A 16,708-nucleotide genomic window follows, 5' to 3' on the forward strand; every position below is an offset into this window, starting at 1 on the left:
AAATTGATATCATAATCTTTACAATATATATATATATATATATATATATATATAAGATGAATTTGTTAGGGTTTCTGTGAGTAGAATGAGATGATAATAGATCTTAGTTGGGAATAAAAATTGCGAATTCTCTCGTTCCCTTGAATTTGTTATTCTTATCCCTCCTCCTTTTATGACTCAACAATTATTTTATTTTTTTTACTATGAATTTTTCTTTTTATTTTTATATTGTGAAATTAATATTTTTTATATTTTAAAAAAAAATTAACATAAGACATTGCAGTATTTAACTTTTTAGGGTTAGAATTTATGCCTTCATTAGCTTATATTTTTAAAAAAGGAAATATTATTAAAATATTTGTTAGAATAATTTATGTAACGACCCGGCTAGTCACTACACCCGGCATAGCACACTAGAAACACCAGACAAATAGAACAAGTATATAAATATAGGATCTAGAATATATAAATATACAAGGTTCCAGTCTGACTAGAGTTAAAGTGTACCAAAGAAAATTACAACCAAATGCTACTATCCCAAGTAGCCACAAGCAAAACAACATCACCAAGCAAAACAGCTGCAAGGTCCGCCGGAGACTCACCACAAGACGCCCACCTATTCCTGCCCTGCTCCCATACATAGTATGATCATCGTAGTCCAATAACATGGAAAACAACAAAAGGGTAAGCTAGTGAAATTAAAATTCAACATACAATTATATAAATATCAATATAAATAACAACAGATACAGTTATCAGCACACTTGTACAACTTATACCACTCAACAATATCAGCACCGCAATGCGGCAATATCAGCACTGCTTAGCAGCAACATCAGCACCACTCTAGTGGCTATAACGGCACCGCAAAGCGGCAACAACAGCACCGCCCTAGCGGTTAGAATCAGCACCACATGTGTGGCTAACAACAGCACCGACTTAGCGGCTATAATATCACCCAACTCAGCATAGCTCAGCACAGCACAGCACAACACAACACAGCACAGCACAACACAACATAACACAGCACAACAATTCAACAAAATTATTATTTTCTACAATTCAGCCCAACAGTCTATAATTTCGTTATACTATATAATTTCTCTTATTAATCCATTGATTCCAGCTCAACAATACACCTCTAATACAACTAACATATTTATCTCTGCTTTATCCCCCTAGTCATCACAGCATATTCATCAAATTCAACTTGGTTCAGCATATAACATCATTGATTAACAATTTCGGCACAACTCAATAGCCAACATCATATAGATCATCATCCCCTTGCGCGCCCAGCGCACTCGACGTCGCGCCCAGCGCGGCTTGACTCGAGAGCACCAGGACCAGCGCGCCTAGCGCAGGAGTACTCGCGCCCAGCGAGACTCAACCCGAGAGCACCAAGGCTCTCCCGCGCCTGGCACAATTCCAAATTACGCCCAGCGCCTGCCTGGCAGAGACTCAAGGAGTCTCGTGCGCTCAGCGGGGCCTAACCCGCGCCCAGCATGGGGAAGGCAGAGACCTACCAAGGTCTCGCGCCCAGCACAATTCGCAATTGCGCCCGGCGTGCTCTTGGCAGAGACTCCCAAGGAGCCTCCGCGCCCAACGAGTCCAAAAGTGCGCCTAGTGCGGTCCAAGTATTCCAAAAACATGTTACTCTTGATATCGCGCCCAGCGCAGCTCGAGTCACGCCTGGCGCGGGCCAACCAGAGACTCCCATTTGCAAGCTCGCCCAGCGCACACAGCCTTGCGCCCGGCGGGCTTGCCTAAACAGAGTCTCCTGGTGGTCGCGCGCCCGGCGCGAAGAACAGCGCCCAGCGCGAACTCATCAGTAACTCTCCCAAGTTCAAAAAATTTCCAAAAACCTGCAAAATTTCACAGAGAACTCACATGCAAACGGTTCAAAGTGCCACATTTTCATCAATGAGCTCGAAAGTACCAGTTTTATGCGCATGCAACCACAGATCAAAGAAAATCCCAAATTTTGACTCAACCATAAAACCCCAAATGTAACACCCCAATTTCCTTAAAAGGATATTTTTATTAGTAATGCCATTTTCGTAATTATTGATGGCATTTTCGTAATTTTATAAAGGTATTAGGGGCATTTGAGTAACTCGGAACGGGCTGTTCCGAAAGTGGAACGGGCCGTTCTGAGCATTTAAAATAAGCTAAAATTTTAGGTTGGGAACGGGCCCAGAACGGGCCGTTCCAACAAGGAGAACGGGCCGTTCCGGAGGGAGAACGGGCTGTTCTGCTGAGTTTGAGAACGGGCCGTTCTGGTTTCAGAACGGGCCGTTCTGCTTTTTGAGAACGGGCCGTTCCGGTTTTGGAACGGACCGTTCCAGTTGAGAAATTTGCCCACGTTTGAAGGATCCGGAACGGGCCGTTCCGAAATCAGTACGGCCATTCCGGTTGCGCCAGGAGGCCTATAAATAGGGGCAGGGGGGGTGAAAATTTGGTACAGAGGAGAAGAAGTGAAAATCTTAGAGAGAGAAAAAGGAGAGAGAGAGAGAGAGAGAGAGAGAGAGAAAGAAAGAAAGAAAGAAAGAAAGAGAGGGAAGAAAAAGGGGATCTAGAGGAGGAGACCATGCCCAAGTTCCAACTCCGCCTATCCAGGTAAGGGGGGGAGTGAGAACCTCGCTCAGGGGTGTGGGGATAATTGTTGGATAGTTGTTTGTCGGATTGGCCCCCAATCCTTTGTCGTTACTCTGTCTAAATTTCTACTTACTTTACTTTGCTTTTTGTTAAAGGTGCCGTTGTTCTGTCCGATTTTCTATTTATTCTACTTTGCTTTTTGTTGAAAGTGCCGTTGTTCTGTCTGATTTTCTATTTACTCTACCTTTGTTTTTGTTGAAAGTAATAAATGAATATGAAATTAATGTTAATACTAAATGAGTTTTAATATGAAAAAGAATGCTCTCTGGATCTCTGTGAATTCCTATGCGAACCTTATGAGGAGTATTTATGACACGACCTTGTGAAATATGGACAAATGACATGAGACATATGAATGGACTATTGAGACATGTGATTATGAGACTATGACAAATGAGGACATGATGAAATTATGTAACAAGTTAAATATTGAGTCAATGAGATTATGATGGTATGGCATGCATCATACGCATATATTATTCCAGGTGTGCCGCTGAGGCCGCATACCAGTGATGTAACATGCTAACAAGGTGTACCTTAGGGTCACCAGTGATGTAACATGCTAACAAGGTGTACCTTAGGGTCACCAGTGATGTAACATGCTAACAAGGTGTACCTTAGGGTCACCAGTGATGTAACCAGGTGTACCTTAGGGTCACCAGTGATGTAACCAGGTGTACCTTTGGGTCACCAGTGATGATATGTGAAACTTCCGTATGGCGCCACATGCATGCATTTATGAGATGAGTCCATGACATCATTGCATGATAAATGAATGTATTTGTAATATTGATGATGTATGTGTATTGTTTACATGTGACTTATATTTGTGGTGTGTGTGTGTGGGTGCTATCTAACCTTTATTCTTCACCTGAAACTGAGTGAGATGTTTCTCACTCCCTTGTTATTTTTGTATATGTTTTAAATTATGTTGCAGATAATCAGCATCATGGGGATATTGGTGATGAGGCTTAAAGGCTTCAATTGGGCATGCTCTGATAGGATGTGACATCGGGGCATAGTTATTTTTAGTTTAATATGTTATTGTTTTATAACTTTAGTTTCTCTTCTTTGGTAATTTCTAACGAAGAGATAACGTAGATAACATGTATAATTCAAGGAAAATATATGTTAAGAATTGTAATTTGAACGTTCTTGATAAAAGACCAAGATGTACATTTTTGTTATATTTTATTATATGATTTGGGAGTATAAATTAATTCCTAACTAGGAGGCACTGCCACCTTTACTGGAGTTAATTTATATTTCCTTTATTATTATTTGTATATATATGATTTCTTGTTTTACACTAAATTGTATTGAAAATCTTAACTTCTTTTCTTTTATAATTTTTACACTGGAGTTATGATTTATGAGTTACGAATGTGAATCTTCTACCTTATAATATTTGAAACAATTGTTTTATACATGAAAGATGTTATTAAACTATGAAAGATTTTATTTACCCAATAAGAAGAAAAGAACTATTTTATTGTTACATTTGTTGTATATTAATAATGGGGTAGAGGGTGTCACATTTAGTGGTATCAGAGCAGGTCGATCTAATCGGCCATGACTTATCGAGATTCTGTTGTGTACTCTGACATTGTTTTGTTTGTTGTATACTTTGGTGATGCTTTGCTTTGATGATGTTTTGCTTTGATAATGATGATGATGATGTTCTCCTTGTGTTGATATTGTAAAGTTTGATATTGTTAAGTTATTTTTTTTTTAATTAGAGGAATGATAGTCATGATAGTGTCAGCTAATACCATTATGACCTTTCTTCTTCATTCTTATGATTGCTTAATTGTTTGATACTTACGTAAGAAGTGGTGGTTGAGTAATATCGCTTGTGTTGCAAGCATATGTGCGAGTAGTGGTAGACGAAATGTGTTGTTAATATTGTGGGAACTATTGAGGCCTTAGATTTGGGTAAGACATTGATTTATTTTAAAGTGTATTAAGAATTTATGATTGGTGAAATTTTTGAAAGCTATAGTTGTAGCAATTGAATCCAAAGATGAGGTATGTTGAGAATTGGAGTTTTGGTATTCTTAAGGAGAGATTGAAGTGTTGATGATTTTTAGAGTTTGATGGTTGCATGAAAATTTTATTTTCTAAGCCTTTTGTACTGAATAGGTGAGTTATTTGGTTTAGATTTGTAGTGGGAAACTTTGATATGAATTTCAGGTGGAAAGGAGTAAGTTTGGAAGGATTGAGGTATTTTTGTGGTTTTAGATGTTGATACACTATTGTTGTCTGGTGTAGGAGATGTTTTGTTGTGACAGTACAAGTGCTATACTGACAAAATTAGAATTTTTGTTAGTCTTCAGGAAAGTGGTAGCCTTGGATGTTATCTTTCTAATGGAATTGGAATCAGGTAAAACGGAGGTCTAGAACTCCAGTATAGCTGCTTTGGTAATCAGAGGTATAGTTGTAAGCACTGAATATATTTGTTGTGATTTTTGAAGTTTTCTTTAGCTAAGAAGATGATTTGTTTTTTTAAAATCTCATGTCTCACTAAGAGTTGTAGCCTATTCACTTAGTGATAGGTTGATATCACGTGGATGAGTAGAACTCTTTATGTGTTGTTTTCTTTGATAGTTGTTAAAAATAGAAGTTAGTCTGTATAATAATGTTTTCGGGTTAGTAGGCAATGCAAGGATAAGAATTGAGATGTTTTGAGGTGTTTTCGTGTAGATTGAGAGGTTGTTTAAGGTTATATGATGCTATGTGGTAAAGGTTGTTCATGTACATGCTTATGGATGATATATATGAAGGTTTAAAGTAGGCATTCTAATATGACTTGATGTGCATGTATGTCGATATGTGAATAGAAGAACTTAGGGATCAAATGGTGAATGTTGTATGGTTAGTGATATTGATCTTAGGATGTGATATGATCATATTGTAGTTGAAGGTGAAGATATATCCAAGACGGTTGTATGTTAAGTTTTCTAGTCCCTGTAAATTTCAGTTAAGGTGAACATGAATCTGTCTTAGGTAGAAGTTATGTTTAAGCAGAGAGATATCTAAGCAAGTTAGCGAGAATAAAAGTTTTATGAGGCTTACTATAGGAGATTTATTGAAAGAATTTCTAGGATAGCATTGCCCTTGACTACATTCACTATGAGGGGTATTGTCTTTATGTGAGATAGTAAGTATAAGAGTAGTTCTAACTCTTATGGCAAGATTGACTAGTGATAATATTACCTGACTCTAGTAAGTCTTATGTGGGATATAGTGATGACTTTGAAGACAGGTTTGGGTGGATTATTGATGCAAAGGTAGTAACTTATGTTTTTAAGCATCTAGGAAATGGAAAATTCATGAGAGAAATTACCTTGAATTAGAAGTTGTAATAGTTACGCTTGAGATTTTAGAAACATTATTGAGATATTTAGTGATTATAAGGATCTTAAATATCTGTTTGATCCGAAGGAATTGAATATGAGATAGAAGAGATAGTTGGAAATTGTAAGGATTAAGATTTTAATCTTAGTTGTTATCTGAGTAAACCTATAGCAGTCGATGCTTTGAATAGGAAATATCTATATTTATCTTTCTTTATGGTCAAAGAGATATATCTTTTGGCTCAAGTTAGGAATTTAAGTTTGATTTGTGAAATTACTCCTAGTAGTAAGGGACTATGTATGACTCGATTAACGAATGGATTATTCAAAGGATATTGAATAAGCATATTAGTCGATTCATTTTGGTGGCCAGGTATGAGATTATAGGACAAGATAGTGAATAAGAGTTTTCTTGGAGTATAAATAAAGTGGTAAGACTTGAAGACCGAGTATGAGTACATAGTGAACTTACAATTAGGTGCCTAATCATTGGAGAAGATTATACAAGTTAAACTAATATGGTGACAAATGTCCTGAGTAGGATGAACATTTATCTATCATTTTGATGATATAAGGGTTGAGTTTGATTGAGTAGATTAGAAACTTAAGCATGATGTGTGAGCTCACCCTTAGGAACATTGAATTGAATATGTTGAAAAGATTAATAATGAGATTAGAAGACTCAGGAGTTAGATTCTTTCTTAGTGACCCAAGTGAAAAAGATTGATAGGAATATAAATAGCCTTTTACAAGTGGAAGTTGATGGTGTTTCGGGATACAAGGATATAATCTATGTGCCTAGTAAACCCAAAATTAAGAAAGATGATCTTAGAGAAAGGACATAAGAATATTTTTAGCATTTATTTAAGAGTTACTGAAATGTATCAGAGTGGCGCAGCGGAAACATGATGGTCTAAAGAGAAGTAGAGAAGTTGAATCAAGGTGTAGAAAGTAAGTGGATGGAGTGTTGAGATTTAAGGATGGGTTGTATATTCCAAATGTGCCAGAACTTAAGAGAGCAATCTTGGAAGAAGGTCATAAGAGCAGTCTTAGTATTCATCTAGGAGTTACTAAGATGTATCAATATCTTAAGAAGATGTTTTGGTGGCCTAAGATGACGGAGGAAGTGGAGGAATTTGTGTATGCTTGCTTAGTATGTTAGAAAGCTAAGGTAGAACACCAAAAACTTTCAGATTTAATACAACCTTTAGACAGCCTAATTTGAAAATAAGATTCTGTATCTATGGATTTAGTTGTAGTTATGTATGATATTCTTAAGAAATTTGATCTTATTTGATTTAATGGATAGGCTTACCAGGTCTGCTCACCTTGAACTTATTAACATTAGACATTTCTTGGAGAGATTGATAGAGTTGTACATCAATAAGGAAATTTTGAAGAAAGTGCTACATGGGAGTTAGAAAGCAAGACGCGAGAAACTTATCTATTTTTGTTTTCAGGTAAATTTCGGGGACGAAATTTATAAAAGGAGGGGAGAATTGTAACACCCCAATTTCCTTAAAAGGATATTTTTATTAGTAATGGCATTTTCGTAATTATTGATGGCATTTTCGTAATTTTATAAAGGTATTAGGGGCATTTGAGTAACTCGGAACGGGCTGTTCCGAAAGTGGAACGGGCCGTTCTGAGCATTTAAAATAAGCTAAAATTTTAGGTTGGGAACGGGCCCAGAACGGGCCGTTCCAACAAGGAGAACGGGCCGTTCCGGAGGGAGAACGGGCTGTTCTACTGAGTTTGAGAACGGGCCGTTCTGGTTTCAGAACGGGCCGTTCTGCTTTTTGAGAACGGGCCGTTCCGGTTTTGGAACGGGCCGTTCCAGTTGAGAAATTTGCCCACGTTTGAAGGATCCGGAACGGGCCGTTCCGAAATCAGTACGGCCGTTCCGGTTGCGCCAGGAGGCCTATAAATAGGGGCAGGGGGGGTGAAAATTTGGTACAGAGGAGAAGAAGTGAAAATCTTAGAGAGAGAAAGAGGAGAGAGAGAGAGAGAGAGAGAAAGAAAGAAAGAAAGAAAGAAAGAGAGGGAAGAAAAAGGGGATCCAGAGGAGGAGACCATGCCCAAGTTCCAACTCCGCCTATCCAGGTAAGGGGGGGAGTGAGAACCTCGCTCAGGGGTGTGGGGATAATTGTTGGATAGTTGTTTGTCGGATTGGCCCTCAATCCTTTGTCGTTACTCTGTTTAATTTCTATTTACTCTACTTTGCTTTTTGTTGAAGGTGCCGTTGTTCTGTCTAAATTTCTATTTACTTTACTTTGCTTTTTGTTGAAGGTGCCGTTGTTCTGTCCGATTTTCTATTTATTCTACTTTGTTTTTGTTGAAAGTGCCGTTGTTCTGTCTGATTTTCTATTTACTCTACCTTTGTTTTTGTTGAAAGTAATAAATGAATATGAAATTAATGTTAATACTAAATGAGTTTTAATATGAAAAAGAATGCTCTCTGGATCTCTGTGAATTCCTATGCGAACCTTATGAGGAGTATTTATGACACGACCTTGTGAAATATGGACAAATGACATGAGACATATGAATGGACTATTGAGACATGTGATTATGAGACTATGACAAATGAGGACATGATGAAATTATGTAACAAGTTAAATATTGAGTCAATGAGATTATGATGGTATGGCATGCATCATACGCATATATTATTCCAGGTGTGCCGCTGAGGCCGCATACCAGTGATGTAACATGCTAACAAGGTGTACCTTAGGGTCACCAGTGATGTAACATGCTAACAAGGTGTACCTTAGGGTCACCAGTGATGTAACATGCTAACAAGGTGTACCTTAGGGTCACCAGTGATGTAACCAGGTGTACCTTAGGGTCACCAGTGATGTAACCAGGTGTACCTTTGGGTCACCAGTGATGATATGTGAAACTTCCGTATGGCGCCACATGCATGCATTTATGAGATGAGTCCATGACATCATTGCATGATAAATGAATGTATTTGTAATATTGATGATGTATGTGTATTGTTTACATGTGACTTATATTTGTGGTGTGTGTGTGTGGGTGCTATCTAACCTTTATTCTTCACCTGAAACTGAGTGAGATGTTTCTCACTCCCTTGTTGTTTTTGTATATGTTTTAAATTATGTTGCAGATAATCAGCATCATGGGGATATTGGTGATGAGGCTTAAAGGCTTCAATTGGGCATGCTCTGATAGGATGTGACATCGGGGCATAGTTATTTTTAGTTTAATATGTTATTATTTTATAACTTTAGTTTCTCTTCTTTGGTAATTTCTAACGAAGAGATAACGTAGATAACATGTATAATTCAAGGAAAATATATGTTAAGAATTGTAATTTGAACGTTCTTGATAAAAGACCAAGATGTACATTTTTGTTATATTTTATTATATGATTTGGGAGTATAAATTAATTCCTAACCAGGAGGCACTGCCACCTTTACTGGAGTTAATTTATATTTCCTTTATTATTATTTGTATATATATGATTTCTTGTTTTACACTAAATTGTATTGAAAATCTTAACTTCTTTTCTTTTATAATTTTTACACTGGAGTTATGATTTATGAGTTACGAATGTGAATCTTCTACCTTATAATATTTGAAACAATTGTTTTATACATGAAAGATGTTATTAAACTATGAAAGATTTTATTTACCCAATAAGAAGAAAAGAACTATTTTATTGTTACATTTGTTGTATATTAATAATGGGGTAGAGGGTGTCACATTAAAACCCCAATTTTTCCAGCAACTCAGCCAAACACAATCAAACACCAGCAGTCAGCTGAGTTCTTAAACCCATTTTCCAGCCAAAAACGTAGCTAAAATACTAACTTCCCTTACCTCGGTAAAGAAATCCGAGCTTCCGGGAAGAGATGATTGATGAACGGAGAAGAGAGAAGAGTCGGAGAAGAAGAGGAACCCCCAAATGTTCAGCTAGCAACCTTAATCACTTCACACTACCACCTTGAATCCAAGAAACCAAAGTGAAATCAGCCCAAATGAGAATGAAGGAAGAAAAGAGAGTGAAAGGGAGAGTTAGAGTGAGAGTTGGGAGGGGGAGTGTGGTCAGCTAAGGGTAGGGTCTCACAATTTATATTTATAAATATCGTTAAAAATTATCATATAATATATAACTAAAATAATATATATATATATATATATATATATATATATATTCTCTATATCTAAATACTTCCATTTATATAAAAAAAATTATATATCTAAATATTTTTTCAGTATCGAATATACTGATTTTTTTTATATAAAAAATTATCTTATGTTTCTATATTTCCGTTTTTACATTTTTTTATAATGACTGAGGTATTTGATCCATTTGGATAGCTAAGATATATTCGATCTTGTATGATCGATGTGTTTCTAAAAATAATAATATAATTTTATTGATTTTGTCTCTTATCCATAATTATTTATATAACTAGTTTTCAACATATATTGTTTTAGTAATTCAAATGGGAGATTCACAAGGAAATAATAAATAAAAAGGAAAAGAGAAAGAAAACTATGAAGCTTGGACCAAGGAGGATTCCGATGAATTTTTACAATTGATAGTGGATGCTATAAAAAAAGGATAGGATATTATGGAGAATTATTATTATTATTTATCTAGACATTATTATTTTTTTATTATTTTTGTCCTTGACTCTTTTTAAATTTGAATGTATGAAATTCTTTTTAAATCTTATCAAATGTCAAAACTCCACAAAATCCCACAGAATCCATTAAAATCCTAATTTAAAAGTCTTGCAGAATCCATTTAAAATCCTGATTTTAAGTCTTGTAGAATCCTGCAAAATCTTAAAAGTCATGAAAATCTTGCAAAATCTTTTAAAATCTACAAGATTTTTTTTAACTAAAAAAATTCTTTAAAATCTTAATTCAATACACTCCCTTAATTTTTGCTGGTAGAGTGTATCCAATGCACCAATGACCAATCATTATCATCTAATTTACATTTTCTTGAGTAAGTGTGTAGGCACGTACGAAGAAGTTTTCATGCATTTAACACGTGGAAGAAGTAGACCTTACATGTCGGAGAAACTTCTAGGTAGATAATGTTTAAACTTCCAGGCATATCAAACATGGCAAATGAACGGTGGCCTTGCAATATCGAAAGTTGTTTTTTCTGAAAAAGGAAAAATAGTAATAGATGAAATAATTATTAGATTCTTTAACGAAAATCCTAACATGAAGTATAAAGAATGTGGTACATAGATGAAACATTATTCTTAACTATTAGATTTAATATTATAATAATTAACGGTTTATATTTATTATTTATAACAGAAGAAAAAAAAATTTATTTTGCAGATTATTACTTTATGGGGTGAGGAATTGGTTGAACTGCTTCATGTTAAAAGCGCTTTTTATATTAATCGACTCTTATGAATTAAAGATAAAGATATTTTTAAGTATGAGAATATTTTTAAGTGTTATTTTTTTAATAAAAGTGTTAAAAAATTAAACATCTTATCTAATTTATTCTTATTTACTATATTTATTTATAAATTAAATTCTAATGTATTTAAAATAAATTATCAATAATTAAAAATAATATTTATTCTGATAAATATAGAAAATATTATTAAAGAAAATAAATTTATTTATCTTAAATCTAAAATATAATTTTAAATATAATTATATAATTAGATGTACAATATATTTATATATAATTTATTATAAATTTTAATTAAATACAATAACTATTTGGCATATGATGCACATATTAAAATATTAATTGTTATAAAAATTGGGGAGCACCTTATTGTGTAACAGTTCAAATTTTAAATATTTATTTAAATAAATAAAATAGATAGAATGATATAAATGCCAATATGTAGTAGTAGAAGAAGATTTGAGGGTTTTAAAATTAATTTTACAAATAAAAGAGAGACAAAAGGACGGCAAATTTTAGAGGGAAAAAAAAAGTTAACAAAGACTTAAAGGGAATTTTTTACTGGAATAATATTTTTTTAAAAAAAAATTACAAGAATGATCACTGTGCAGGATTATTTACCAAGATAGAACCATTTACTGTTCAAGCTCAGAATTCGGTTCCCCGGGAACCGAATTCTGAGCATCAAAATGTAATTTTTTTTGCTTTTTCAACTCAGAATTCGGTTCCCCGGGAACCGAATTCTGAGTTGGTTTTAATTTTTTTTTTTCGTGTCTGGGCTGTTCCGCTTCCCACATCAGCCCACATTTGCCCCAGACACGAAAAAAAAAATAAAAATTAAAACCAACTTAGAATTCGGTTCCCCGGGAACCGAATTCCGAGTTGAAAAAACAAAAAAAATTACATTTTGATGGCTCAGAATTCGGTTCCCGAGGAATCAAATTCTGAGCTTGAACAGTAAATGGTTCTATCTTGGTAAATAATCCTGCACAGTGATCATTCTTGTAATTTAAAAAAAAAAAATATTATTCCAGTAAAAAATTCACTTAAAGGGAAGTAATTATTTATTGACTTATTAATATGATGTGGAAACAATAATCTAATTAAAAATGGATTTTTCTTTTCATCCTTTTGATAATTTGAAAGGACACAAACTTTGAAAACTAGGCAGAGCACGCTTAGTTATTCACCGCAGCACTGCTTCATCAGCGAGCAATAGAGAATGAAAGAAAGTGAAGAAAAAAACAAAAGTAATCCAAGACTGTGAGATCACTTGATTCCAATTTTCAAAACGCATCACCCCCTGCGCTCTTTGTTTCAACGCCACGTCATCCATTGAATGCGTTTGGGGAAGGGCCTTCCCTGCGCTTTCTATGTCACGTGTGTTCTTATACGTCAAAAATCACCTGCTTTAATAATTTTTTTTTAATTTATTTCGTGTATTTTTAATTTAATTTTATTTATTTGGGCGAAAAAGACTCTAACGTGTTTGTATTGTACTTTATTAGGTACAGTTGTCCTAATCGGATTTCTTAACGTCAAAAAATTGGAAACAAATAAAAACTTTCATTTGTACATCCAATGTGAACACAAGAGCACCAACTTTTGCAAAAAGTTCAAATATCCATTCCCACGCATGCCACGAAGCTGAAGCCGCCATGAGTTGTGTTCCTTAGAACATCTAATAGAGGTTGATTATAAGTAATTTTTGTGACTATTAAATCAGTTTTGGCCCACTTTTTAGTTGTTTAAATTTTAATAGAATTATTTGTAAAAATAATTCTGCTAAAATTTAAATAATCCATAAAGTGAATCAGAACTAATTTTAGGGTGATTGCTTATAAGCAATTCTATTGCATATTCTCTTACATAGTTGATTATATAGCTGTAATCCCCTTCACGCAATCCTTACGTCATTAATCGCGTATCTATCCTAATTGTAATCGTGTGTATATATATATATATATATTTATATACATGCTGGTATATGGTAATTAACGGTACTGTGCTCTATAATTTCATTTCAACTATCCTATAATTTTGAATCCCGATTCACGATCCTTCAGGAACAATTACAATGGCGGGTGCAGAGTCAGGGTCACAGAAGAAGGTGTTCGACGCAGAAGCGGCGTCGTTTCTGGTGAAGGAGCTGAGAGAGAGCTTCGGGTCTGGAAGGACGCGAAGTTATGAGTGGAGAGTGTCGCAGGTGAAGGCACTATTGAAGGCGGTTGTTGAAAACGAGGACCAAATCGTCGATGCTCTTCGTTCCGACCTAGCCAAGCCTCCACTCGAAACTGTCGTCTACGAGGTATATATATATATATATGTGTGTGTGTGGGGCTACGCTCTTCTCTTAATAATTTGAAACACTTCAGACTTGTAATTAATATTTGCAGCTAAACATATATAATATGTGGAACAAATTAAAGTATCTAGTTTTCTTTGTGTAATCAATACAACTGCGTTGAATTAATATCGTATTTTCCCTCTACTCTTAACTGTAATTTATCTTGCAGGTTGGTATGTTTAAAAACTCATGTGAAGTCATACTGAAGGAATTGAAGCATTGGATGGTGCCAGAAAAGGTAAATTTCAATATTTCATCCGCTGAGAAAGAAATAATAAAGTTTATATAATTCGTCACCTTATTTATTTATTTATTATTTCAGGTCAAAACTTCAATCTCAACTTTTCCATCTTCAGCTGAAATAGTGCCTGAACCGCTGGGTGTTGTGTTGGTCATCTCTGCATGGAACTATCCAATTTGTATGTTAACATTTACTTGACTATGAGTTTTAAAGACTTTTCTAGTGATTTCTTTCGTCTTCTTTTAAAATCTATAATAAATTAATACCTACCTGTGTTTCCAGTGTTGTCCCTCGATCCAGTTGTTGGAGCTATAGCAGCTGGTAATGCTGTGGTTTTAAAACCATCAGAAATTGCTCCGGCCTCATCATCCCTACTAGCGAAATTGATTGAGAAGTATATGGATAACTCATTTATAAGAGTTGTCGAGGGGGCAGTTGATGAAACAACTGCATTATTGCAGCAAAAATGGGACAAGATTTTCTACACAGGTTTTTCTTCTTTGTCATTATTCTAATTTTCTTTACAATTCATCTGCTTTTATAAATGGATATATAATTTGAATATAAAATAACATGAGAATATATAAGATGAATTATCTTATTCAAGTTATATACAACTGTTTTAGGTAATGGAAAAGTGGGAAGAATAGTGATGACTGCTGCTGCAAAACACCTTACACCAGTTGTGCTAGAGCTTGGAGGAAAATCTCCGGTTGTTGTTGATTCAAATATCAATTTGAAGGTGTTGCTCAAGCCTTTACTTTTACAAATTACTTGCTATTACCTGAACTAACCTCTTTCAAACTCATCATTAATTGACTTAAATTAATTTGTATTCACAGGTCGCAGCTAGGCGAATAATTTCTGGAAAGTGGGGACTGAACAATGGACAAGCATGCATTTCTCCAGATTATATTATAACAACAAAAGATTGTGCTCCCAAGTTGGTATGAAATTTTCGCTGTGTAATTAGAGATTTTGAATCCATGTCTTTGTTTATTTAATGTGTGATGTCTCCTATTTCTAGGTGGATGTCCTAAAGACTGAATTGGAAAATTGTTATGGAAAAAACCCGTTAGAATCAGAAGATTTGTCTCGAATTGTTAGTTCCAACCACTTTGCTCGGTTGTCAAAGCTATTGAATGATGACAAGGTTTCTGGCAAGATTGCTTATGGAGGTGAAAAGGATGAAAAAAAATTGTAAGCTCACTTGATCTATTTTTAATTAAAATTAACCTCATAGATAGAGAAATTTTGTATTTAAAGACATGCAATAGATCATGACTTTGGCTTTCTTATTGTCCCAAATTTGCAGAAGGATCGCTCCCACTGTTTTATTGGATGTTCCTCAAGATTCTCTAATAATGGGTGAAGAGATATTTGGTCCATTACTTCCCATCATCACGGTATAAATATAGTCACATAAGGAACTTTTTATATGATATTTTCTTCTTCGAATTTTATTTGTGTTCTTTCATTACTTTTCCATTATTTGTGTATCCATAGATTTTAAACATGTTTTTAAGCTGCAATTAGATATCTTGGGAAAACTTAAATATTTACAAAGGTTTTAAGTTAAATATTAAACTAGCGTGTATTTTTGCAATTTAAAAAGTTCTCAGCAATAAACTTTATTTGATTCTTTTAATTTTAAAGCGATGGAAGATCAACTATAATATATACTTTCTTGCTTGGAGTAGGTCAATAAAGTGGAAGAAAGTATAGATGTGATCAACTCAGGATCAAAGCCCCTCGCTGCATATATATTTACAAACAACAAAAAGTTCAAGGAGCAGTTCGTAAAGAATGTTTCTGCCGGGGGTTTGCTCGTCAATGACACTGTCTTACATGTAATATTTTTTCTTTTAAATTTTTTCCATGAATGCATTAGTTTGTGTTAAGAATCAATTAAAAATTTGAACATTTTTCATGTGTGTTTTGGTTTTCCTGGTGCAGCTTGTGGTTCATACATTGCCATTTGGGGGAGTTGGGGAGAGTGGAATGGGTGCATACCACGGGAAGTTCTCCTTTGATGCTTTTACACACAAAAAGGCTGTTCTTTATCGCAGTTTTGCTGGTGATGCTTCATTAAGGTATCCACCATACACGGATACAAAGCTGAGATTGATGAAGGCTCTCATTGGTGGGAGTATCATTGGCATAATTCGTGCTCTTTTCGGATGGTCCTAACTTTAATTCGTTTTGGAATCTGGCTGTTGTTAATGTAATAATTTATCTTTCGTTCTGGTTATTTTGTATTTAGCATGCTTATTTATTTATTATTATTGTTTTTAAAGGAAATACCAATAAGAAAGAATTGTGAGTTGTGACTGAAATAGAAAATTAATTGTTGCTACTTTTCTTTGTGACTATGTTAAGATTCATGTGGTCGTAATGTGGCTAATGTGTCCTTTGAGAGGCTACGCAAGTTGTGATACTGTGTTTATATATAATTATATGTAGTAGTAGGACACGTAACATGCCTACACGAAAGGATAAAACATGTCTCAATCCTATATCGGCTAAAATAAATTAAAGTACATAACTTTTACACTCCATTTGTTTGATAAGAAAGAAAAATAAATAAGTGAATGAAAACAAAAAAAAGAAAACCGAATAAAAATAGATAATAAAATAAAATAAAACAGAATTAAGAATTTGATTCAAGAGAAATGGAAATTTTTTTT

General features: G+C 34.5%; 1 protein-coding gene across 2 annotated transcripts; it reads left to right on the forward strand.

Annotated features, from left to right (window-relative positions):
* The first annotated feature begins 13,105 nt into the window (after positions 1-13,105).
* LOC109808506 (aldehyde dehydrogenase family 3 member H1) lies at positions 13,106-16,377 on the forward strand. 2 transcript variants are annotated; one of them, XM_029273677.1, is made up of 11 exons: positions 13,106-13,123; positions 13,500-13,741; positions 13,950-14,018; positions 14,103-14,199; positions 14,304-14,510; positions 14,648-14,763; positions 14,864-14,968; positions 15,049-15,221; positions 15,337-15,427; positions 15,722-15,871; positions 15,978-16,377. In XM_029273677.1, exons 2-11 carry the CDS (start codon positions 13,511-13,513, stop codon positions 16,209-16,211), a joined length of 1,473 nt encoding a protein of 490 aa, XP_029129510.1. In that variant the 5' UTR covers positions 13,106-13,123; positions 13,500-13,510; the 3' UTR covers positions 16,212-16,377. The 2 variants fall into 2 exon arrangements, with proteins under 2 accessions (XP_029129510.1, XP_029129509.1); XM_029273676.1 differs by lacking the exon at positions 13,106-13,123 and adding an exon at positions 13,396-13,423.
* Positions 16,378-16,708: the final 331 nt, after the last annotated feature.

The sequence above is a fragment of the Cajanus cajan genome, chromosome 6 (genome assembly GCF_000230855.2).
Source record: "Cajanus cajan strain Asha chromosome 6, NIPB_CcT2T_4, whole genome shotgun sequence".
NCBI classification, from domain to species: Eukaryota; Viridiplantae; Streptophyta; class Magnoliopsida; order Fabales; family Fabaceae; genus Cajanus; species Cajanus cajan.